Raw genomic sequence first — 27,524 nt, 5'->3', positions numbered from 1 at the left:
TTCATACATTTGACAAACTGACTTGTTGGAAAGGTGGTTATGACGGGCTACAAGTCACTGAGCACTTTAGTAAGGTCATTCTACTGCGAATGTTTGTCAATAGAGAGTTAATGGCTGTGTGGTCAATTTTAAACACCTCTCAGCAGTGGGTGTGGCTGAAATAGCCAAATCCACTAATTTGAAGGGTTGTCCACATACTTTTGTATATATAGTGTATAAGTGACTTTGTTGAGCTTCACAATCAATTTGAAGTACTTTTAGATGATTTAGACATGACTTGACTTGAATGGGATTTGTGCCACAAATGCTAAGAACTTAGTATGTGGAAACAGTGCCAGGGAAGCTATACCAATGCATGGATTACTGGCATACCTTGTCCATAGAAGGCTTACAGGGTAAGGAATCAAATGTGTAATTTTGTAATTTGGGTGAACTATCCCTTTAATAACCTCTCACAGAGCAGAGTACAGTGGCACAGAGTTTTCAACACAGGTTTTCAACACAACACATTACAAGACAACCTTTCAACACAACAGAACACAGCTCTTCAACACAACATGATATAACTCCAATGCCTCTCAGAGACCAGGCACAACAACACAATCAGTTAGCCTTTCAGGAGTTGAAACAGTGTAACAAAACACAACAGTAATACAGGGATGGACTGGGTAGAGTGAAAGAAACATTCAACCATTCGGCCAAAACCGTAAGACGGTAAAACCAGAGAGTATGCTTTAACATTTTGTGTTACCTTCAATTTGACAAACAGTATTCCATTTAGTGTTACACATCTAAAATGAGGCCTTGTTGAAGTGGTATTAAGATGGACAGTATTATGGTGTTCTGTTCTGAGGCTGTTTTCTACGGTGTTTCGTTACTGATTGAAATCTAAATCCCCACTGGCTCTTCAGGAATCCTCAGACCCTAGACTGTACTGTTGCAGCACATACACATGCATGACGCCTCACACACACTTACCCAAACACTTGCACACTTGCAAGCGCTCAAACACGCGCACACACACACACACACACACACACACACAGACACAGACACACATACACCCACACTTCTGTAGAGGTATCCAGTTCCTCTTTATGGTGAATACCCACTCTGTTGGGGGTTATAATGGCATTTCCAGGCTAAATTGAATAACATGTCTTCAGCAATGAGGTGCAGAAACACTGGCGGTGCAGTGGGGTTGAAAGAGAAAAGAGAGGGAGAGAAAAGTGGGAGGCAGAATCCAACTTTTTTCCTATTAAAACAAGGCCTGGAAAACTATGGAGTTGGAGGTCGCAAACGATGGCCAGAGGACAGAGAGGCAGTGCCTTCACAGACACTGGGCTATAAAGTAGCTCTGTGATTGGGCAGGAACCAACAACCCCTAGCTAAAGGATTCCACAGCTCTTCGGCTGGGCTGACCTTTGACCCCAGAGAGTTGGTTGTAGTCTGGGCCAGCAGTAGCTCTAGAGAGTTTTGAGAGGGATCACTGGCTGTCTCCCCTTCTGAGATCCAGACCTCTCCACATCGCTCCCAGTCCTGTCCTCTGTGATGACTTGTTTAATGTGTTTAGGGCTCTTGCTCTGTGTGCTTTAAACCCTCTTTTGAAGGATGGACTCTGGCTTCTTCACTACATCTTCAAAGCATATTCACTGAGGTCCTAGGAGAACATGAGTTGGAGCAATGAGACACACCAGCAGCACACACGTGAGACTGTTAACCAACAACACAGTCGTGCCTTAGCAACCGCTGTGAACCTCACAACATCAGACTGACAGAGAGAAACGGAGAAATACAGAGAGAAAGAGTAACAGAGGGATAGAGAAAGACAGAGGAGTGAGGGATCAAATACCATATTATTTGTCACATGCTTCATAAACAACAGGTGTAGACTAACACTGAAATGCTTGCACTCACCCTGTAGGTGAATAGAGAGTGTATAGAAACACTTCAAACATTTGCTCATAACAAAGGACAGGTCACTCAAGGAACTACTAGACCATCTCATTAACACATTGTATTCAGGGCCGTCACAACATGTTGTCTGCAGCATGAGAGCAGCCATACCTGCCTCTCCAACATAAACTCTAAGAGTACCATCTCAACTTTAGTACGTTGGCCTTGGTGACAACTTCCAAGTAAACCCTTTGAAGCCTACATTCCCACAACAAGCTAAAATATCACACCACATCAAATGACTGGACTGCATGTACTGCACCATGCCTGTGGTCCCCCTTCACCGGTCACAGGTCAATGGTGTGTGTCTGTGTGTGCTGTTTGCTCACAGCCACTGCAATAAAAGGGGAAGGATATGCCTGAGCAGCAATACAAACTGCTGAGTTGTGACTGACAATCAGAGAGAGAGAGAGGGAGAGCGAGATAGAGAGAGAAAGGCTGCCTGTGCAGCATGTTGTTGGGAGACTGGGCGGTGAGACAGAGAGACAGAGACAGAAAGACAGAGAGACATGGGGAGAGAGAGTGTTGTTCTCCAGTCTGTTTTATTGAGTTGGACACATGTGAGGGAACTGGTAGAGAACAAAGGCTTTCTGCTCGTGTCGTATCAAACGCGCACACACTGGGAACGTACAGAGCACTTTTATTTGGAGAGCCTTTCATGCATAAAAATTATTCTTTGTTTCGCAGATGGCCTCCTTTTGCATGTGTCCATATAATGTCATCTGTTCAGACAATAATTAATTTCCTCAGCAAAAAATGAGGAAAGCAGGAACACTGCCTTTTAAAAGAGAAGGAAATCCAGGGCTCTGACCATTTCCTCATTCCACTAAAAGGGGAGAAAGAGAATATACTGTAGGACTGCTGAACCATTTAGTGGTTTACTTACCATCAGCTATCTGTATGATAAATGAACTAAAGAAAAAAGAGGATGTTCTTGTTTTCTGATAGTGAAGTAAACTGTTTGCTTTGTGGATTTTAATACATAAAGTATAACTTAGAGAAATAATGTATCATTATATAGGATAACGTTGACTAAAATGGCTGTGGCGTAAAATGGCCTTTGCTGCTGCTGGTAGTATACAGAGAAATCGCCTGTATCCATCCAGAACTTTGAACATGCTGCAGCATCAGCAGCCACCAGAGGGGAGTTGTGAGTCTGCTTTCTCCAAAGCTGGATCTGAAAGTCACTGTCCCGGCAAGTTTGCAGTTTATGATTATGATACATTTGGCTCTGAGTGCGTGTGACCGTAGTAGCATTTAAAGGTTTGAACCAGCAATACTGGAATGTTATGAAATGTAATTTCTACAACTCCCAACATAACAGCTTGTCATTGGTGGGGACTGAGCAGCCCCAACTCCCAGTGGCCCTGCCCCCCCGGCCTCCTGGCCCACTGTCCACTGACGACCGGCTCCCTGGCCCCCGGGCCTGAAAGACCAGTGGGTGTATAGTTCTGCTGCTAATATCTACCCCAACTAAATAGCCCTTACATTTTTTATTTTTTATTTTTTTAACTCTGTTTATTAAGTTTTACACACACACACACACACACACACACACACACACACACACACAGACAAGACAAAGCAATATAAATAATATACTCAACTAGAAAAAAAATACAAATAAAAATACAAATAAAAAAATAGCTTTAAAGATACCATACTTTAGACAAGTTAAACACACCAGGCAGAAGGCTACAGAGGTTAAAGGGCAATCTATAGTACAGGGACAGAGCAAACACCTCACCATTGTTCCTGTAAACAGTCAAGGGATAAGGGTGGAGAAATTCAACCACTCACAGAGAGTCATGGCCACAGACCGACCATCTACTGGACAGAAAAAAAGTTTACAATGCTTTAAAATAAAAAATAAAAAATGATTATTCATGTAGGCGTGAACAAAATGTAAAAATAACTGGGAAAAACAAGCTCACACTTCAGTCTCTGCCTGGGCAAGATGAACAAGGCATCTGCGGATCACAATCAATAAGCACATGGACCTTAATGCCCCCCCCAGCAAAAACACAGAGAGAAGCTCCTCCAACCCTTAAGTCACAGACTTATTTTAGTATTAATTGGAATGCCATCAGAGGATGGACTGTTTAAAGTAAGACCGGAATGGAGCCCAAGCCTCATCAAACAGTTTGAGGTTCCCACGTGAATTGAATTGGATTTTTTCTAGTTTCAGAGAGCACAACACATCCCTCACCCAATATTTATAAGATGGGGGAGCTGCCATCTTCCAGTTCTGTAGTATTAGCCGTCTAGCTAAAAGAGTTGTATAAACAACAGTGTCCGACTGGATTCTTGATAGGGGGGTACCCATGGGCAGTACTCCAAAAAGGGCTGTAAGGGGAGACGGATCTATAACAGTGTCATATATATCAGAGAAACATTTAAATATTAATTCCCAGAAACCTGACAGTTTATGACAGCCCCAAAACATATGCAACAGTGTGGCTGGTTCCACTTTACATCTCACACAGGTAGGATCAAAATCAGAGAATATTCTTCCAAGTTTGGCCCCCGACCAGTGGATACGGTGAACCACCTTGAATTGAATGAGGCTGTGTCTAGTGCTAAAAGAGGACGAGTGCACCCTTCCCAGGCGTCTTCCCCAAGTTCCTCCCCCAAATCCTTTTCCCATCGAGTCTTTAAAGGCACCAAAGAAGGGTTTTGTAAGTCATGAATGATTGCATATACATCTGAAATTGCGCCCCTAGGAAGCTTGTTCAGCTCCAAGATGCTCTCTATACCTGTATTCGCAGGCCTATTGGGAAATCCAGGTGTGTTAGCCCTGACAAAGTTTCTAGTCTGGAGATAGCGGAAAAAGTGGGATTGGGGGAGATTGAACTTTTCCTGCAGCTGAGAAAAAGAGGCAAATGTATCATCAAAGAATAATTGGGCTAGCGAGGAGAGGCCTAGTGAGTGCCAAATTCCAAAAGCCCCATCATTCAAAGATGGAGGAAATAAAATGTTCTGATTGATTGGGCCTGATAGAGAAAAGCCTCGGAGGCTAAAGGCTAAACGGAACTGATTCCAAATTTTAAGAGACTGCTTTACAATTGGGTTGACACACCGTTTGCCTAGGGACACTGGAAGAGACGAGCACAGCACAGAGGAAAGTGCTGCAGGTTTACACGATTCAGACTCCATCTGGACCCAGAGTGGTCTAGGGCCAGTAGGATCAGTCTGCAGCCAGTACAGAACGGCTCTGAAATTTGCAGCCCAGTAGTATGTCTGAAAAGTTGGTAGAGCTAAACCCCCCAATGACCTAGGCTTCTGTAAATGTTTTCTACCAATCCGTGGTACCTTGCCATCCCAAATAAAATGCATGAATGTTTGATCCAGTGAAATAAAAAAAGATTTTGGAATAAAAATGGGTAAACATTGAAATAAATATAAAAATTTGGGCAACACATTCATTTGAATAACATTAATCCTTCCGATAAGAGAAAGGGGTAGCGAATTCAGCCCTTACATTTTAACCATTCAGTTCAGCGTCTCATTCCTTGGCCCTTGAGGGGCATAAAGAGAGACCAATCAAATGGGCTGGATTTAGGCTCAGGGGGCCAGAGGTTCGGTGCACCTGTCATGGTCAGAGAGCAGTGAATGTTATTGATGAGCTCGACAAGGTCAATTTCGATTGCGTAGGGCCCCATGCGGCCTGCACGGATCACCGGCGCAAAGCCGCTGCTTTGCGTGATGTATTTTTGTCTCTACTTTCTTGCCTTTGTGCTGTTGTTTGTGCCCCATAATGTTTGTACCATGTTTTGTGCTGCTACCATGTTGTGCTGCTGCCATGTTGTGTTGCTTCCATGTTGTTGTCATGTGGTGTTGCTACCATGCTATGTTGTTGTCTTAGGTCTCTCTGTATGTAGTGTTGTGGTGTCTCTCTTGTTGTGATGTGTGTTTTGTCCTATATTTTTATTTTTAATCCCAGATCCCGTCCCCGCAGGAGGCCCTTTGCCTTTTGGTTGGCCGTCATTTTAAATAAGAATTTGTTCTTAACTCTCTTTCCTAGTTAAATAAGGGTTAAATGAAACATTTTAAAAATTGAAATTAAAAAACAAGGTAATGATCCTACAATACTACACCAACATTGAGAAACATTCTGCACCGTAGCACATTATGAAGGGTGAATGCGTAATGTGCTGCAATACTCCAGAGCATTATGAGGACTTTTAAATATTCGTACACCACTAACAGTTTATCCTCCTGAGTCCCGACAACAGTGTTTTTAGTTTATTAAGCATGTGTGTGTGTGTGTGTGTGTATGTGCGTGCGTGCGCGTGTGTGTGTGTTTGTGTCTGTGTGTGTCTTGGAACTAATGATCACAGCCAATGGAGAGGGAGGGATATGCTCAGCAGAGATATTTTTTACTGCCCTTGGTGACAACTTGTTTGATGCAGGTCTGGAAAAGTCATCATCTCATTCAGGTCAGCGTTGAGTTCAATGTCTCAACACTGATCAACATAAGACATACTAGTTAACTGAAATGTGTCTCACTACTTACTGCAATCTGAATATCATGGTAAAAATACAGTTATGTCTTCCTTCGCCATCAACAACAGTGAACATTGTTACTGATGTACTGTATTTTCGCGTGTGTTTAACAGTCCCACTGTAACGATCTGGGTGTAGTGGGTGCGAAGTCAGGCACAGGAAACAGAGAGTTCAGGGTAGTGCTCTTTAATGCACAAACGGCGAACATAAGCCACCCCACGAAACACTGGGCGCACACACAACAAATGCCCCAAACACAGGGACTAAAACAGTCCAGCAAAACCCACGAACAGGGAAAAAACACGTTCACCTCAAACATGCACAAATGTCACACAAACAATCCCGTACAAAGAGCAGGCGGGCCGGCTGGCTAATAAAGCCCAACTAATCACCAAAATGCATATCAGGTGTAACCAATAAACAGACAAGGAGGGGGAGGAAAGAATCAGTGGCAGCTAGTAGGCCGGCGACGACGACCGCCGAGCGCCACCCGAACGGGAAGTGGAGCCACCTTCGGTAGGAGTCGTGACAACTAAGGCTTTAAGTTGTGCTCACATTCACACAGGGGAGGTCTCTGTGCTCCCTTCTACCCCGTGGCTTATTGGCTAAGTCCCACTAGAAAATGGCATTAGTTCAGGGAAAAGACGGGATGTCCTGTGAAGCTGAAGGCGATCCCAAATGCACCTCTTTGACCTCTGACTGAGAGGGGGGAAGAAGGGGGATTGAGAGGGGATAAGAGAGTGAGAAGGACACCAAGACGATTGAATTTTGTTTTCCTGTCGGAAGAGGGGTTTGAGGACTTAGGGGGAAATCAAACCCCTCTTTCTCCCCTGGTTCTTCCCCCGTGGTCCAGGCCCTTGCAGCTGTCCCATTTCCCTCTAATTTTTCTCTGTCAGATTTCAACCTATAATTAGCAGAAAGACTTCGGTAACTCCACACACACATGTGAGTGTGTGTCTGCGAGTGCGGCCCGAAACTAATGGCCTAAATCCACTACCCCCCTACCCCTTGCCAACCAATAGCTGGAGTGACAGGTTCACATGTAGAGACTTAAAGCAACTTCTTCCTCAATGGCTGAGGGAGGCAGACTTAAAGGACAAACCCGCGGAGGTCCTCTCCACCGTGCCAGGGCATCACTAAGCCTCCACTGAGCCTCAGTCCGCCTTGGTCCCTTCAGCATTCCAGACGTGACACATACAGACCCACCTGTTTCTTATTGCTTTTAATTATGAATTTTATAGAACACAAGATTGTAGATCTAGATTGGCATCTGATCTACGCTGACTGATGAAGTCAAAAGGAGAAGGAAGGTGACCGTATCTCCACCAGGCATGCTGTCTATAGCAAACCTGGACTCAGGGGTCATGTAAATGTAAATCTGTCTCCCTCCATTTACTATGATATGTTACATTTCGAATGATATGTCTTAATTTATGGATGTCCATGGGGACAGTTTGTATGATATGTTATGAATTACAATTCGTATGACATGTTATGAATTGCAAATTCATACAATATGTTACGAATTTGCAATACATGTGACATGTTACAAATTCCAATTTGCTGTGGCTAATGTTAGCCAGGTGGCTAAGTTGCTAAAGCTAGCTAGGCTAGGGGTTAGGGGTTAAGATTAGGGTTAATGTTAGGGTTAGGGGTTAAGGTTAGGGTTAAGTTTAGGGTTAGGGAATAAGGTTAAGGTTAAGGTTAGGATTAGGGGAAGCTAACATGCCAAGTAGTTGCAAAGTAGCTAAAAAAGTAGTAAGTATTTGCAAAAAGTAGCTGCTAACTATATAATATGATTTTGTATTAAGAAGGTCATACCAATGATAATTTTGCTATTTAATTTTGAATTTTAAGACCCCTTGAAGTATCCCCCAAAAATATTTGAATTTTTTTGGATGAAAATGTTTATTTGGCCTTACTGCTATTAACCAATACAAATGCATTGAATAACAGATTTTACTAAACTAGATTTAATTGTTTTAAGAAGGTCATACCAAGGATCAATTTGATATTTGATTTTGAATTTTAAGACCCCTTGAAGTGTCCCCAAAAAATATTTTTAAAATTATTGGATGAAAATGTTTATTTGGCCTTGCTGTTATTAGCACATAAAAGGCATTGAATAACAGATTCACTACATGGAACAACATATAGCCCCTCAAAAAATCAAAAGGAAGTTGATTCTAAAGTAGATCTAAATCTGAGAGATATCAGAAAGATCAGGAAACAATATATTGTTGTTGTTTTTTTACATTATTCTAAAATGGATAAAATTATATTTGTTCCTCATCAATTTACACACAGTACCCAATGATGATGAAGTGAAAACAGGTTTTTAGAAATGTTTGCAAATTTATTAAAAATTAAAAACAGAAATACCTTATTTACATACGTATTCAAACCCTTTGCTATGAGACTCGAAGTTGAGCTCAGGTGCATCCTGTTTCCATTGATCATCCTTGAGATGTTTTATTTCTACAACTTGATTGGAGTCCACCTGTGGTAAATTCAATTGATTGGACATGATTTGGAAAGGCCCCCACCTCTCTATACAAGGTCGCATATTTGACAGTGCATATAAGAGCAAAAACCGATGGTCACTCTGTCAGAGTTCTAGAGTTTCTCTGTGGAGATGGGAGAACCTTCCAGAAGGACAGCCATCTCTGCAGCACACCATCAGTCAGGCCTTTATGGTAGAGTGGCCAGACGGAAGCCACTCCTCTGGAAAATGCACACGACAGCCCACTTGGAGTTTGCCAAAAGCCACCTAAAGTCTCTCAGACCATGAGAAACAAAATTCTCTGGTCTGATGAAACCTAGATTGAACTCTTTGGCCTGAATGCCAAGCTTCACAACTGGAGGAAACCTGGCACCAGGTGAAGGTGAAGCATGGTGGAGGCAGCATCATGCTGTGGAGATGAACGGAGCAAAGCACAGAGATATCCTTGAGGAGGCCTCCCGGGTAGCACAGTGGTTAAGGGCACTGTACTGCAGCGCCAGCTGTGCCACCAGAGACTCTGGGTTTGTACCCAGGGTCTGTCGTAACCGGCCACGCACAAATTGCCTAGCATCGTCCGGGTTAGGGAGGGTTTGGCCGGTAGGGATATGCTTGTCTCATCGCGCACCAGCGACTCCTGTGGCGGGCCAGGCGCAGTGCACGCTAACCAAGGTTGCCAGGTGCACTGTGTTTCCTCCGACACATTGGTGCGGCGCTCATCCGGGTTGGATGAGCGCTGTGTTAAGAAGCAGTGCGGCTTGGTTGGGTTGTGTATCGGAGGACGCATGACTTTCAACCTTCGTCTCTCCCGAGCCCGTACGGGAGTTGTAGCGATGAGACAAGATAGTAGCTACTAACAATTGGATACCACGAAATTGGGGAGAAAAAGGGGGTAAAAATTGACACAAAAAAATAAAAATAAATTTAAGAGATATCCTTGAGGAAAACATGCTCCAAATCAAATCGTATTGGTCACATACACGTGTTTAGCAGATGTTATTGCGGTGTAGCGAAATGCTTGTGTTTCCTCAGGACCTCACACTGGGATGAAGGTTCAGGACACGACCCTAAGCACACAGCCAAGACAACGCTTCGGGACAAGTCTCTGAATATCCTTGATTGGCCCAGCCATAGACCGGACTTGAACCCGATCAAACATCTCTAGAGAAATCTGAAAATAGCTGTGCAACGACGCTCCCCATCCAACCTGACAAAGCTTGTGAGGATCTGCAGAGATGAATGGGAGAAACTCCCCAAATACAGGTGTGCCAAGCTTGTAGCATCATACCCAAGAAGCTGTAATTGCTGTCAAAGGTGCTTCAATAAAAGTACTGAGTAAATGCTTATGTAAATGTGATGTTTTTTTAAAATACGGGGTATTGTGAGTAGATTGATGAGGAAAGAAATTAAGTTAATGCATTTTATAATAAGGCTCTAACGTCACAACGACAAAAAGTCAAGGGGTCAGAATAGTTTCCGAAAGCACTGTACTTCCATTTATTTTTTTCAACTGGTACCGGGGGTCCTTCAGAGATTCTTGTGAGGCCTGTGGGCAAAAAAAAAACATGTTCATGAGAGTCTCAACTTTCCATAGAGGGGTCATAATAGCCAAATGTTTGGAGGTTATCCCGATTTTCGGGATGTCTCACGGTCTGACAAACACTGCTTGAGGTCTGACAAACACTGCTTGAGCTCGAACACCTTTCACCGCAGATGCGTAAGTGCAACATCGGCGTATGCAGTGGACTGAGATGCAAATAAATAGATATCTGTAGCTTAAACTGACTGAATTTTTTTTATGGTAATTTGATTTCTGCATGGGCGTGGTAAGTGTCCACATGACACAAATACAAAATAACCAAGTGAAATGGAAACGAAACAGTCCCGTGTGGCACAAACACTGACACAGGAAACAATCACCCACAAAATACCTAAAGAATATGGCTGCCTATAATATGGTTCCCAATCAGAGACAACGATAAACACCTGCCTCTAATTGAGAACCAATCTAGGCAACCACCAATCTAGACAAACTACATAAACACCTAGATGGACACAACCCCATAAATCTACAAAAAAAACCTAGATAGTACAAACACCCTAGATGAGACAAAAACACACATATCACCCATGTCACACCCTGACCTAAGCAAAATAATGAAGAAAACAAAGAATACTAAGGTCAGGGCGTGACAGTACCCCCCCCCCACAAAGGTACGGACTCCGGCCGCAAAAACCTAATCTAAAGGGGAGGGTCCGGGTGGGCCTCTTTCACGGCGGCGGCTCGGGTGCTAGTCTTAGTCCGCTTTTGTGGCCTCCTAGGAACGGCGACCCTCGCCGCCAACCTAGGACTGGCAACCCTACTAAAGGGCCCCACTGGACTGAGGGGCAGCTCCGGACTGAGGGGCAGCTCCGGACTGAGGGGCAGCTCCGAACTGAGGGGCAGCTCCGGACTGAGGGGTAGCTCAGGACTGAGGGGTAGCTCAGGACTGAGGGACAGCTCCAGACTGAAGGGCAGCTCCGGACTGACTGACGGCTCTGGCAGCTCAGGACAGACGGGAGACTCTAGCAGCTCAGGACAGACGGGAGACTCTAGCCGCTCAGGACAGACGGGAGACTCTAGCAGCTCAGGACAGACGGGAGACTCTAGCAGCTCAGGACAGACGGGAGACTCTAGCAGCTCAGGACAGACGGGAGACTCTAGTAGCTCAGGACAGACGGGAGACTCTGGCAGAGCTGGGCAGGAGGAAGGCTCTGGCAGCGTTGGACAGGCGGGAGCACCTGTAGGGATGAGACGGAGAGACAGCCTGGTGAGGGGGGCTGCCAACGGAGGGCTGGTACGTGGAGGTTGCACTGGATAGACCGGACTGTGCAGGCGCACTGGAGCTCTTGAGATATTTGGTTCCAACCGCCGTGTCTTTGTGAGATGCAGGGTAAGTGAACAGATAATCTTCCCATGTGTGGTTTCCACCATGAAGCATGGAGGAGGAGGTGTGGTGGTGTGGGGGTGCTTTCCTGGTGACACTATTGTTGATTTATTTAGAATTCAAGGTACACTTAACCAGCATGGCTACCACAGCATTCTGCAGTGATACGCCATCTCATCTGGTTTGCACTTAGTGGGACTATCATTTGTTTTTCAACAGGACAATGACCCAACACACCTCCAGGCTGTGTAAGGTCTATTTGACCAAGAAGGAGAGCAATCAAGCTCTGCATCTGATGACCTGGCCTCCACAATCACCCAACCTCAACCCAATTGAGATGGTTTGGGATGAGTTGGACCGCAGAGTGAAGGAAAAGCAGCCAATAAGTGCTCAGCATATGTGGGAACTTCTTCAAGACTGTTGGAAAAGCATTCCAGGTGAAGCTGGTTGAGAAAATGCCAAGAGTGTGCAAAGCTGTCATCAAGGCAAAGGGTGGCTACTTTGAAGAATCTAAAATCTAAAACACTTTTTTGGTTACTACACTCTTCACTATTATTCTACAATGTAGAAAACAGTCTAAATAAAGAAAAACCTTTGAATGAGTAGGTGTGTCCAAACTTTTGACTGGTAATGTATTTTATGTCTCGTCTTTGAGGCCAGGCTGCTATAGCAGGAAGGAAACACTGACAACTTTTCCATGATATTCCCATACAGTCATTCATGCACTGCCTGGTTGTTTAACCCAAGAGCAAGGTCATGATGTTACGGGTTTGCAGTTCCCCCCTGGACTAACTAACGACCAGACCTGTTTCCAACGCTGTGATTGGTCACCAGAGCCTTCCCACAAAGCCTTTGACCTCATCTTGATTTAGCCATCTGTTATTATTCTACGAGTCTAAGCCGGGGGTGTAACAGCGCAAAACAAAAAATAACATTTGATGTCATAGTAAATTTCAAAGTTGCAACTTATTTTATTATTGTTATTAGAATGTCAATCTTCCCCTCACCACCAGTACCAACCAGTGACTGATGGTTCCCTGTGTTCTAATGCACGTATTCATGTTCAAATGGTACCTCTGTAAACCTGTTGCTGAGGACAATTTATGTAAGACCTTTAAGGAGCTTACATAAGCATTTTGTGACATCTGACATTAGCTCTCAAAATATATTTAACGTATATTGGTGTTTAAGTACATGAAACATTTATCAATACTGTACACACCACTAGATGAAAGTATGGACAGGGACAAAAAATAATAATTTCAGTACTTGAGAATCCAGAGTTCACCCAAAGTATGTAGTTTTTAAATAAATGGAGAACTACCAAAAAACGAAATATCAATTTAATTGAATAGTTTTCTTGGAAATACCAGACGATAAGAATAACAATCAAATAGAGTAAACAGCAAAGTTCACAGATGTCTTGAAAGGTGGGGAAGGTCATTACAATGATACAACAACTTGAAATTCAAGCATGACTATTTCCAGCTTAATACTGATGTGTAAGTCAGCGTGCAAAATGTGACAAATTCTGCATGCATTTCATAGGCAGCAATATTTCCAATGAAACTTGATACTTATCCTAGTGTAAACCGTGTCATTAAAGATATTACAATGTCATTCTTTTCTCCCTGTTTCTCACACTTAATTTGGGCATTACTCAGGGTTACGGAGGCTTTCTGTTGTTACGCTGGCTTTGTGTGGTTTATCGAGTTTTCCTGGAGTTTCACCCTCAACTCGCAACGCTTAAATCACACATTATCTCCAAACAGATGTGGTTACCCGGCATGGCGTGCAACTCTTACACCTTACATGCTAAGAACCGGTAACAGCTTGATCCTTTCATTACTACGCCACGTGGTACTCAGCATCGACTTACTGGTACAGAATGGTAATCTGATTTTGGGAAAGGATTCAGAGAAACTCAGAGTTGGCTCAGATCCTTGTTTCTGCTGGCATCTGACCCCTGGGCATGTGTTTGTGCCTTTAGTTATGAAGTTCTGTATTACAGCCCTGTTGTTGTAAGAGCCAAGGGCACACATTTTAATCATGGGTCTGAATTTAGTAAGGAACGGTTGTAAACCGATAAATACTGTTGACTTGACACGGCAGCAATACCGCCACAATGAGAAGAAAAAAACACGAATGAGATCTTGTGAGCAAAACAAGTTAAATCCATTCAGTTTGATTGACAAGTTCATATAGGGAGACCTTTACCATAGCAACATAACTTTGGTTGCTTGGATAACATGGGCAGATGGATGGGCCATCTGATTTTCCACAGTGACCGACAGTAAGAGAGGGCATGTTGGGGGGCGGGGGGTTGGAGGGCAGGATGGCCAGCTCACTGTGAGCCTACTGAACGGACTTGGCACAGGGGAAATGTATTAGATTGAGTGGGACAAATAATTAACTGACTTCAGCTGGGGGTTTCAGACCCTCCGGGGAAAGGTTGCACTACAAATATAGTGCCTTTTTTTCCCGATAAATCATCTGCGGGAGGCAGAGGCGTTGGGATTGACGGGATACGTAGAATGGAAGGGGCGGCGACTCTGATTAATGTGACAGAGAGGGGTCTTTTAAGTCTATGCTGAAATAGAACATCAAACACTTATCTCTAAATCAGTTGTCATGTAACAGACAAGTCTTAGTGTAAACAACAGCTATAACAACAAGTACCAGCTGCACTAAATGCATCCAAGCAGTAGCGGCAAACTAAAACATAGTTGTAAAGGTGTGGCTATGATAAACTGCACCAGTATAACACACTGTGAAGGCTGTCCGTAAACACCTTGGCATAATGTATTAAAGTGTTGAGAGATGCAGTGTTGAGGGGGCCGGCGTCATACAATGATAGGGTGATATTTGTGGGACTGGTCATTCTCTCTCTCTCTCTCGCTCTCGCTCTCGCACTCGCACTAGCCATTTCAGCAGCTGGAATAGCCGCCCGTGGGCAGGAAACGGCTGGAAAATAACAATACAGTGTTGTTGCTGATTGGGCACAGAATTGGCGTCTAAAAATGTTTAGCATATCTGCGGGTTTAAGCCTTCCAATGCCGTAAAATTAGCACCTTTCCGGAAAGATGGTGAATGCCTGGACTGGAACCAGCGAGAGCATTGGGTGATATTTTGGCAGCTGCTGGAGCAGTGGTTAATGAAAGAGCCGATAATATTTCTGCTTTTATTGACCTGTCAGTTCTTATCAGAGACTTTCACTAAAAACAGCTAACAGAACCGTGCAGCGACACAGGAAAGGCGAGAAGCATCCTGGCTGTCACAGAGGTCAGAGTTCACCCCAGATTGTTCTGGCTCCAAGGCCCAAGGTGAGCCCCAGATGCTATTCAGCTATTCAATCTACAGAAATAGGAAAATTGGCTCACAACTCATAAGTCTGTAATGTTGGCTTTGGCAAACGTGTCAACATCCCCCCCCAAAATGTATGAAAAAGATGAACATACACTCTTATAATGTCTAATATACATTTCTATGCACACATTCAAGCACTGGCACATATGCTCATATACATTCACACACATGGACAAGCACACAAATGGATTATACTCTGCAAACAAGGCACAAATTCTGACAACTTTGCACACAAAGTTGAGCTCACTTTTAGCCTCCAAAGTAAAGCATGACTCGTTGGCCAGCCCTTGGACTTCACAAAGACCCAGTCTAGTTATCACCTAAAGTGTGAACGGACTGCTCTCTCTGCTTTTTATAAACAATGTGGACAGCCAAGAAAAACACACAATTGACTTTATTTATTTTTAAAATATGTCATCTCTAGTGGTGGATATTTAAGAGTGTATCTTTGGATAAAAACGGTTGAACTCTGGTATCACTTTTGCTCGGCTCCAAACGTTCTCCTTCTCTACCTCTTTCACATTCCTGGGCTTGGAACGGCTCAGACGGAACAACGTGTTAGACTGTGAGAAGAGAGAAAACACAATTCATATATTAGTGGACATTTTCTGTCAAAAGGTTGACAGTCCTCGAGGGCAGCAGATTCACACACCAGCAGAATCACGTCACAGACATATTGACTACTTCTGAGCTGTAAAGAACCAACCAACCATTTCTGACACAGACAATGACAATATGTTATCAACACGTACTTATCGGGTCTTCTTGCAGATGATCTCACCAGCCAAACAGATTCTAACTTCAAGTCTACCCCCTCCCTCCCCAGTATGTACTGCTGTATACACACATACCATACCCCCCCGCCCATATGCCATCCAGCACGAACACACACAAACACAGCACACACACACATGCATGCACGCACACTCATGCACACACACACACACACACACTCCAGCCGGGTCCACCCCTGTGGCAAGGGTGGCTGTAAATCAGCATGCTGAGAGATTGATGTGTGCGGTATGGAATCTTCATGTGATGTGACGATATCTGGAACACGTTCATGCAGCGGCTGCCCAACCACATGCCTGGAGAGGCTCTGGGTCCTGCTTTTAGATTTCCACTCACCCGGACCTTTAATGTGAAAAGCCCCCGCTGCTGTAATTTGTGGTTGGCTGAAACTGAGGAGATTCAAAGACAAAAAGTTGGGTGTGGGGTGGGTGGGATGGAGTGGGGTGGGGTGGGTTAGGGGACGAGCAGTAGGGCAGAGGGAGTTTGTTGTGAAATGTCATAGGAGTTTTGTGAATGTCATGTACATAACTGGAAAAAATGGTTAGGAATATTTTGGGTTGGATTCTTTCCTCTGACAATGCTTTCTCATTACTAACTATGTTTCAACTGACTGGAAGTGTCAGATCACATCTGCTGTTTGCATAATGAATGTTTGCATCACAATTCAATTGAAAATACCACATGCCTCCATGAATGTAGATCTAATTACAGCATGCACCATTAATCATAGGTTCATATCAGGTATTCTGAGAAGTGCATACCAAGTTATTTTTGTTTGACGGGTAGGTGAAATGAAACCTCCATCGAGTCTTCTACTCATCCAACCCACTAACCCACACTGCTGCACACTGTTACTCTAGCACGCTGCTCAATTAACCTTGATCTTCTGTGACTTAAATCTACAAGTGCAGTATGTACATTTGTAAGTTTTATACATATTGAATTTGAGTGTTCTTTAGATGGTGGATGGATGACTATGTAGGTAGCCAAACACTGGATGGAGAACGTTTACTCTTTTTTTCAGATTTAATCACAAACTAACCACATTCATAGGAAAAGGCCATATGGACACTCCTGACCAGCAAACCAATATTTACTTTCAGAATTGGTTAAAATTAGGTTAAGTTTAAAGTTAGAGTTAAGGGTTTGGTTAAGGTTAGGGTTAGGGTTAAGGTTAAGGTAAGGTACGTTGTTTTACAAGTCAGGAGTGTCTTTATAGTCTCTCCCACATTCACAGCCGTACAGTACATCAACTCAACTGCCTCTTTCAACAATGAATTAACATCTGACCAAACAGAATAGAGCAATGTAGTTGCACGTTAGATAATCAATTAGCATTACAATTCCAAACAACTGATTCACCATATATAGAACTACACTGATTTAGACAAGAATCATCTCACATTAAATAAATCCTACAATAACGTATGGCCATTTTACTATTTGTTTCTAGTCTACTAATAAAAAACAAATGTAATCTGAATACTTGTACATGAATTTGCATAATGCATGTCTGAAATTTCTAAGATATTTAGAGTTATATTGCATATACATCAAGAAGGCCTATACATCAGACACCTTAATCCAGACCCAATGGGACATCATCAAACGATAAAGACATATCATTGCTCTTAATAATCATAAAACCATTGATCAAACTCATGCGTTGATAGATAGATTTGGTGTGGAATTTGGAATCATGAATTGCACTAATTAAAGACAGTGTCATCAGACTGGAACCGTTCGAAATAAATGTAACGACCTGGTGACATATGAGAAGTGTAAACTATCAGGGGACGTGGCACCAAGACAGAACCTCAGAGAGAGAGAAAATGAGAGAGAGAGAGAGAGAGAGAGGAGGGGGTAGAGGGAGAGAGAAAGACTGAGGGGAGAGAGGGAGAAAGAGAGAGAGAGACTGATCTGTGGATATTGTATTACAGTAACCCTATTAATGAAATGGTCAGATGTATGTTGCAATCAGGGGCCTTCTTACTCTGGAATGGGCTTTTAAAACTGTAATGGGGCCTTGTTTTGGTTTCATTAGAGAATACATAGTGCCAGGGAACATTGAGGCCTCCTCTGGTAACATTTTATCTACTGGTTTAGATGATTAAAACAGCTCTGAGCCAACTGACTGACATAGAGTCTCCAGGAATGTTCCACTTGACCATCCAGAGCATACCAAGTGAGGACGAGGGGGGCTGTTTAGGTTACCCAATACCTTCCAACACCGTTGTCAACTAAACATGATATGATAGAAGGCAGCCACAGTGAGCAACACTGCTACATGTGAAAATTCATTATTATATTAGAACACCTTTCTTGTGCCACCCAGGGCACAACCATTTGAGATAATAAGGTAGGTGCTTACATTTGTCCTGTTTCACACATGTTCATATATCCCACTCCCCCTGAGAGTGGGGTCAGAGCCAGGGATCAGCCATTACTGACAGTGACCCTGGAGCAATTAGGGTTAAGTGCCTTGCTCAAGGGAACATTTACATATGTTTTACCTAGTCTGCTCAGGGATTTGAACCAGCAACCTATGGTTTACTGGCCCAACCTCTAACCTAACCTCTACCTGCCTCCCTTAGAGTGTGCTATAGATACTGGTGCACCTGCTACCCTAGACAGACAGACACACACACACACACACACACACACACACACACACACACACTTTGCTCTATCACCCTGAGAGCTCGACTTCATCCTAAGGCCACAGTCACATTCTTTAGACAGTGCACACAGAACAGGTGTTCCACTGTCAAACACACCCACCTTCCATGTCCTACATGCTCTACTCTAGTTGGTACACAGATGTCTCTCTCTCTCAGGTTTGGACATATGTCATTATCAATGCAATATACAAGTATATCGTATTTGACCACAGCACAGACCTGAATAACCTTTCAGTCTCAGGACCTGCAGCATCCAAACTGTACTCAAAGGTAACATCCCTTTGATAACCACCGTCCCATTAGGATAATAGTCAGTTAACATGGTGCTGTTGATGAGAGGGTAATATCTATCTCGAAGACATCTCCATGGTCCTGAGGTCCCCCTCGGTGTGGAGATTCAAGGTGTTAAAATGAGGCCCTGATTTATTAAGTACTAATTGTTGGTGTGAATGCCTCTCCTGCAGACAGGGTGGGTTACTGACAGTCTCCGCTGAGTGCAAACTTTTATTGGCTGGCAGATTCATGGGGCCGAACCCCTGCTGGGGCCGGAATATATTTGAAAAGTTGCAAAGTTGTTGCCACCACTCGAAAATCGCCCCTCACGTCCTCGAGGGGTATTGTTTGTTTTTTTCACCTCCAACAGGCCTGTGATTGATGATGGGTGACTGTCAGGGGGGAGAGAGAAAGAGAGAGAGAGGTTGGGGTGGGGGACAAGGTCTAAAATAAGCTTGTCGCGGGGTCGTCAGGGCTGCTCGGGGTCATGCTGACTGCTGAAGGTGTGTGTTCACAGGCCAGCACACGGGACACATGACTAGGATAGCAGGCCATCGTGGTAGGGCCCAAAAAAGAGAGGCTCGCCTGGCAGACCTATTTGTGGAGCAGAAATTCAGCTACGGGCACACTGTCATCTCATGACGGATCACTGGAGGAGAGAGAAGCATGGAAGCAGAGCAGAGGAGAGGCAGTGACGAGGGACAGGGGGAGAAGTGGAGAGGAAAGAGGGCAGTTTATTGCAACACTGGGGTTTGGGGGGGAACTCATGAGCATGGCATGAGACCTGCTGTTACAAAGAGTCCTGGCTGAAAATTCACTGACCTCAGATCTGGCCGTCAGAAAGTAGAAGTTCATAAAACAACATTTCTCACTGATTTATGTCAATTGTTTGTGTGACCATGTCCACAATGACCCCAATGCTGCTTACACCACTAACGTAAATATGTTATCTAAGGCCACAATGTTCCTGTCAACAATGACTAACACCTAGAATAGGTACACACTGATTTCACAAATACTGTTTCTATATTTAATCATAAGATCCAGATAAGTATATCAACATTTTATTTTGTATTATTATTTGTATTTATTTTTACCGTTATTTAACTAGGAAATGACCCTTGAGGTTATAAACGTATTTTGCGAGAGGGACCTGGCAAGAGGTCAGCAGGAAGTAGTCAGCGTGTACACATAATACAATACATTAAAAACAATTACAATGGTCAATAACATTTTCTATCAGAGCTTGAAACTCAGACAGCAATACCATTTTCTCCAGTTTTAAAGTACACTATCTATGCAAAAGTATGTGGACACCCCTTCAAATTAGTGGATTCGCTATTTCAGCCAATCACGCTTCTGACAGGTATAAAAAAAATCAATCATACAGCTATGCAACCTCCATAGAAAACCATTGGCAGTAGAATGGCCTAACTGAAAGCTCAGTTACTTTTAACGTGGTACAGTCATAGGATGCCACTTTTCCAATAAGTCAGTTTGTCAAATTTCTGCCTTGGTAGAGCTGCCTCTGTCAACTGTAAGTGCTGTTATTGTGAAGTTGAAACGTCTAGGAGCAACAACAGCTCAGGAGCAGTGGAAACGCGTTCTCTGGAGTGATGAATCACACTTCACAACCTGGCAGTCTGACAGACGAGTCTGGGTCTGACGGATGCCAGGTGAACGCTACCTGCCCGAATGCATATAGCCGACTGTGAAGTTTGGTGGAGGAAGAATAATGATCTGGGGCTGTTTTTCATGGTTCGGCTACAGCATACAATGACATTCTAGACGATTCTGTACTTCCAACTTTGTGGCAACAGTTTGGGGAAGGCCCTTTCCTGTTTTAGCATGACAATGTGCACAAAGCGAGGTCCATACAGAAATGGTTTGTCGAGATTGTTGTGAAAAACTGTCTGCACAGAGCCCTGACCTCAACCCCATCGAGCACCTTTGAGATGAATTGGAACACCGAGCCAGGCCAAATCGCCCAACATCAGTGCCTGACCTAACTAATGCTCTTGTGGCTGAATGGAAGCAAGTCCCCTCAATGTTCCAACATCTAGTGGAAAGCCTTCCCAGAAGAGTGGATTCTGTTATAGCACCAAAGGTGGGGACCAACTCCATATTAATGCCCATGATTTTGGAATGAGATGTTCGATGAGCAGGTGTCCACGTACTTTTAGTCATGTAGTGTATTTTGTAGCTCGTTCCAAGAACAAGGAGCGTTGTAGGAGAAGTGTTGTTTCCCCCGTTTCAGTCCTCGCCCTAGGACCTGTGAAAGAGAGCACTGACTGAGAGCGGTGGCTGTAGGATTGTGATGTCGTTATTAGCGAGGAGCAAAAATTCTGTATGTAGGGAGTAGCCCAAGCACACCTGGTATTTCAGGTGTCTATCACGACTAAGGATAAGACCCAGATGCAGACACAGATTGCGGATAGTTTGAATCTCAGATATTTATTGTAACACGTTGGGCAGGCAAAGGGCAGGTTGAGGGCAGGCAGGGGTTTGTAAACCAGGTCAGAGTCAGGCAGGTTGAGGGCAGGCAGGGGTTTGTAAACCAGGTCAGAGTCAGGCAGGTACAGGAGGACAGGCAGGGGTTTGTAAACCAGGTCAGAGTCAGGCAGGTTGAGGACAGGCAGGGGTTTGTAAATCAGGTCAGAGTCAGGCAGGTACATGATGACAGGCAGGGGTTTGTAAACCAGGTCAGAGTAGGCAGGTTGAGGACAGGCAGGGGTTTGTAAACCAGGTCAGAGTCAGGCAGGTTGAGGACAGGCAGGGGTTTGTAAACCAGGTCAGAGTCAGGCAGGTACATGATGACAGGCAGGGGTTTGTAAACCAGGTCAGAGTAGGCAGGTTGAGGACAGGCAGGGGTTTGTAAACCAGGTCAGAGTGAGGGCAGGTTGAGGGACAGGCAGGTTGGGGTTTGTAAACCAGGTCAGAGTCAGGCAGGTTGAGGGCAGGCAGGGGTTTGTAAACCAGGTCAGAGTCAGGCAGGTTGAGGGCAGGCAGGGGTTTGTAAACCAGGTCAGAGTCAGGCAGGTTGAGGGCAGGCAGGGGTTTGTAAACCAGGTCAGAGTCAGGCAGGTTGAGGGCAGGCAGGGGTTTGTAAACCAGGTCAGAGTCAGGCAGGTTGAGGGCAGGCAGGGGTTTGTAAACCAGGTCAGAGTCAGGCAGGTTGAGGGCAGGCAGGGGTTTGTAAACCAGGTCAGAGTCAGGCAGGTACATGATGACAGGCAGGGGTTTGTAAACCAGGTCAGAGTCAGGCAGGTTGAGGGCAGGCAGGGGTTTGTAAACCAGGTCAGAGTCAGGCAGGTACATGACAGGCAGGGGTTTGTAAACCAGGTCAGAGTCAGGCAGGTTGAGGGCAGGCAGGGGGGTTGTAAACCAGGTCAGAGTCAGGCAGGTACATGATGACAGGCAGGGGTTTGTAAACCAGGTCAGAGTCAGGCAGGTACAGGATGACAGGCAGGGGTTTGTAAACCAGGTCAGAGTCAGGCAGGTACATGATGACAGGCAGGGGTTTGTAAACCAGGTCAGAGTCAGGCAGGTACATGATGACAGGCAGGGGTTTGTAAACCAGGTCAGAGTCAGGCAGGTACAGGGTGACAGGCAGGGGTTTGTAAACCAGGTCAGAGTCAGGCAGGTACATGATGACAGGCAGGGGTTTGTAAACCAGGTCAGAGTCAGGCAGGTACATGATGACAGGCAGGGGTTTGTAAACCAGGTCAGAGTCAGGCAGGTACATGATGACAGGCAGGGGTTTGTAAACCAGGTCAGAGTCAGGCAGAGGTACAGGATGACAGGCAGGGGTTTGTAAACCAGGTCAGAGTCAGGCAGGTACATGATGACAGGCAGGGGTTTGTAAACCAGGTCAGAGTCAGGCAGGTACATGCTGACAGGCAGGGGTTTGTAAACCAGGTCAGAGTCAGGCAGGTACATGATGACAGGCAGGGGTTTGTAAACCAGGTCAGAGTCAGGCAGGTACATGCTGACAGGCAGGGGTTTGTAAACCAGGTCAGAGTCAGGCAGGTACATGATGACAGGCAGGGGTTTGTAAACCAGGTCAGAGTCAGGCAGGTACAGGATGACAGGCAGGGGTTTGTAAACCAGGTCAGAGTCAGGCAGGTACATGATGACAGGCAGGGGTTTGTAAACCAGGTCAGAGTCAGGCAGGTACATGCTGACAGGCAGGGGTTTGTAAACCAGGTCAGAGTCAGGCAGGTACATTATGACAGGCAGGGGTTTGTAAACCAGGTCAGAGCCAGGCAGGTACATGGCCAGGGGTTTGTGAGTCAGGCAGGTACAGATGCAGGGGGTTTGTAAACCAGGTCAGAGCCAGGCAGGTACATGATGACAGGCAGGGGTTTGTAAACCAGGTCAGAGTCAGGCAGGTACATGATGACAGGCAGGGGTTTGTAAACCAGGTCAGAGTCAGGCAGGTACAGGATGACAGGCAGGGGTTTGTAAACCAGGTCAGAGTCAGGCAGGTACAGGATGACAGGCAGGGGTTTGTAAACCAGGTCAGAGTCAGGCAGGTACATGATGACAGGCAGGGGTTTGTAAACCAGGTCAGAGTCAGGCAGGTACAGGATGACAGGCAGGGGTTTGTAAACCAGGTCAGAGTCAGGCAGGTACAGGATGACAGGCAGGGGTTTGTAAACCAGGTCAGAGTCAGGCAGGTACATGGTGACAGGCAGGGGTTTGTAAACCAGGTCAGAGTCAGGCAGGTACAGGATGACAGGCAGGGGTTTGTAAACCAGGTCAGAGTCAGGCAGGTACATGATGACAGGCAGGGGTGACAGGCAGGGGTGACAGGCAGGGGTTTGTGTAAACCAGGTCAGAGTCTGGCAGGTACAGGATGACAGGCAGGGGTTTGTAAACCAGGTCAGAGTCAGGCAGGTACAGGATGACAGGCAGGGGTTTGTAAACCAGGTCAGAGTCAGGCAGGTACATGATGACAGGCAGGGGTTTGTAAACCAGGTCAGAGTCAGGCAGGTACAGGATGACAGGCAGGGGTTTGTAAACCAGGTCAGAGTCTGGCAGGTACAGGATGACAGGCAGGGGTTTGTAAACCAGGTCAGAGTCAGGCAGGTACAGGATGACAGGCAGGGGTTTGTAAACCAGGTCAGAGTCAGGCAGGTACATGATGACAGGCAGGGGTTTGTAAACCAGGTCAGAGTCTGGCAGGTACAGGATGACAGGCAGGGGTTTGTAAACCAGGTCAGAGTCAGGCAGGTACAGGATGACAGGCAGGCTCTGGACATGTAGAAAGATCAGAACAGGGAAGACTAGAAAACAAAACTAGAAAACAGGAAAAACCGGGAAACACGCTGGTACGACCTGAACAAGAGAAGACGAACTGGCAACAGACATCGAAAAAACACAGGTATAAATACACAGGGGATAATGGGGGAAAATGGGAGACACCTGGTGGGGGGGTGGAAACAAGCACAAGACATGTGAAACAGATCAGGGTGTGATCAGGGTGTCCACATTTTTTACATCCGCAGGACTTTACATACTGTACACATCTGACCTTGGGCTTTACCATAACAATATACTTGACCTCTAGACTGTAAACCAAGGATTCCAATGCACCAGTCTCCCTGTAAAAAGCCCACCATGCCCTTATATATCTGCTCTGAATTTACAGCTTGTGAAATACTCTCAGTTAACAACAGATGGGAGAATTGAGTGTGGGATGGCACACACAGAAACAATGGAACTGTCGTGCAGGAGGAGGAACCAAGAGAGTGAGTGTGTGCGAGGTGTGTGTGAGAGAAAGAGAGACTGTATAGGTTACTGCACCTGGTCTGGAGAGTGTATAAATTCCACCGATAAGGAGAGGGGAACTGTCACATAGCTGGGTGTCATTCTTTTAAGATGTGAGGAAATGCCACTGGGCTTGATTTCTTTTTGAATACAACAATACCAAATACGCTGTGAAGCTTGCAGTGCTGCGTAAACTTTTATGGATACAGCAGAACCTGTATACATCTGTCCTGCTAGTAAAACCAAGGGGTGACATTGACTCTGGGGTTATATTAGGCAACTAACAGGCCTTCACTTTTCCTTTTCCCATAAGCCTATCAGTAGAACAAACTTCTGTACATTACCTGACTAAACATAAACAATAGTTTAGACTGTGGGCAAAAAAAGTGGCAAAACTGCTGTATCAGAACCTGACCACTGAAGAAAAGTGCATCTACACACTTCGATCAAGACAAATTTGTGTCAGTCACAGTAGAGCTTTGGTTATAACCACTGCAACTCAAGTCCTGATTTAATTTTAATACCTGGACTGATTAAAATGTTCATTTTTAAAGGCTGTAAAAAATTACAGGACAGTGTTCATAAAAACAATATATGTGTCAAATAAATAACCATGGACTGGTTTATAATGTTCATCTTTTAATGATTGAGGCCTTTTGGTAAGAAGTGAATACAGCTCTGTGTGCTGCTGCTGTAGGTCTCAGGTGGATTGGTCTGCCTGGGCTGGCTCTTGTAAAAACAGCCTGGCTGCATAGCTGCACTCCCCATCCTCCTATGGTATCACACATTTTCTTATTAAATGGATGCCTTATGTGTAATCTCTTCTTTAATGGGCTGTCAGGCAAGATCTTTAACGTGTAATCTCTTCTTTAATGGGCTGTCAGGCAAGATCTTTAACGTGTAATCTCTTCTTTAATGGGCTGTCAGGCAAGATCTTTAACGTGTAATCTCTTCTTTAATGGGCTGTCAGGCAAGATCTTTAACGTGTAATCTCTTCTTTAATGGGCTGTCAGGCAAGATCTTTAACGTGTAATCTCTTCTTTAATGGGCTGTCAGGCCAGATCTTTAACGTGTAATCTCTTCTTTAATGGGCTGTCAGGCAAGATCTTTAACGTGTAATCTCTTCTTTAATGGGCTGTCAGGCAAGATCTTTAACGTGTAATCTCTTCTTTAATGGGCTGTCAGGCAAGATCTTTAACGTGTAATCTCTTCTTCAATGGGCTGTCAGGCAAGATCTTTAACGTGTAATCTCTTCTTCAATGGGCTGTCAGGCAAGATCTTTAACGTGTAATCTCTTCTTCAATGGGCTGTCAGGCAAGATCTTTAACGTGTAATCTCTTCAATGGGCTGTCAGGCAAGATCTTTAACGTGTAATCTCTTCTTCAATGGGCTGTCAGGCAAGATCTTTAACGTGTAATCTCTCTATTAACTGGTTGTCAGAAGAGACCTTAGACGTGTATTTCTTTATTTTACCAGGCAAGTCAGTTAACAATGAATTCCTATTTACAATGACGGCCTACCCCAGCCAAACCCTAACCCGGACGACGCTGGGCCAATTGTGCGCCACTCCTTTAGGACTCCCAATCACAGCCAGTTGTCATACAGCCTGGAATCGAATCAGGGTCTGTAGTGACGCTGTCACGAGTCCGACCGAGGGTGGCTTCCCTTCCCGGTCGGGTGGCGCTCAGCGGTCGTCGTCGCCGGCCTATTAGCTGCCACTGATTGTCTTTCCTCCCCCTCCTTGTATGTTTATTGTTAGCACCTGTTAGTGAGTCATTAGTTGGGCTTTATTAGACAGCCGGGCCCGCCTGTTTCTTTGTGCAGTTTACCACAGGGTTGGAGCGAGCGGTCGCATCTGCACTCGGTCCGCAGGTAGTATTACATTTCATTATTATTTCATTCATTTCATTACATTTCATTATAGTACAACAGTTTGATTTGTCTAATCTTAGCAATTTCTTCTTAGCTAGCTACATAGTCGTCTTTGTATCATAGATAACTGCGTAATTATCGTATTTCGTCGTCTTAACGCAGTCTACACTGCCCTGCAGCTAGCCAGCTAGCTAACGTCCACCGTTAGCTAGTCCACCGTCTACCGATTAGCAGCACAACTATTACACTCAACTGAACGACTTGATTAGTGTAGTGTTAGCTAGCTACATAGTTGTCTTTGCTGTCTTCGTACCCAAGATAATTGTGTAGTTTAGAGTGTGTAGTTTTATGTCGTCCTTAACATAGGAGACTCTGCTAGCTAGCCAACAGCTAGCCAACGTCTACCGAACAGAACTTCTGCACTCAACAATCCGGTCGCATTTCGCTTCGCTCCACAGGTAGTATCACATTTTTCATTTCATTTCATTACAGTACAACGGCTTGATTTGTTTGATCGTAGCTAGCTACATAGTTAGCTACATAGCCGTCTTTGTATCAAAGATAATTGTGTAGTCTAGAGCGATTTCCTAGGTTAGCTAGCCAGCTATTGTCGTTCTTTTAACGCAACGTAACGTAATCAACACTGCTAGCTAGCCAGCTAGCCCCGAATAGCAGCACAGTAGAAACTATTACACTCAACGGAACGACTTGATTAGTGTAGTGTCAACAACGCAGCCAATGCCAGCTAGCCTACATAGTCAACAACGCAGCCTCTGCCAGCTAGCCTACTTCAGCAGTACTGTATCATTTTAATCATTTTAGTCAATAAGATTCTTGCTACGTAAGCTTAACTTTCTGAACACTCGTGACGTGTAGTCC

General features: G+C 44.7%; 1 protein-coding gene across 1 annotated transcript; it reads right to left on the bottom strand.

The window, feature by feature from the left end:
• Positions 1–23,293: 23,293 nt before the first annotated feature.
• Positions 23,294–24,552, bottom strand: LOC135563037 (uncharacterized). Its single transcript, XM_065005745.1, has 3 exons — positions 24,538–24,552; positions 24,075–24,257; positions 23,294–23,845 (listed from the first exon to the last, which is right to left on the bottom strand). Exons 1-3 carry the CDS (start codon positions 24,550–24,552, stop codon positions 23,294–23,296), a joined length of 750 nt encoding a protein of 249 aa, XP_064861817.1.
• Positions 24,553–27,524: the final 2,972 nt, after the last annotated feature.

The sequence above is a fragment of the Oncorhynchus nerka genome, linkage group LG3, assembly GCF_034236695.1.
Source record: "Oncorhynchus nerka isolate Pitt River linkage group LG3, Oner_Uvic_2.0, whole genome shotgun sequence".
Lineage (NCBI taxonomy): Eukaryota > Metazoa > Chordata > Actinopteri > Salmoniformes > Salmonidae > Oncorhynchus > Oncorhynchus nerka.
This window is presented reverse-complemented; position numbering and strand designations above follow the sequence as displayed.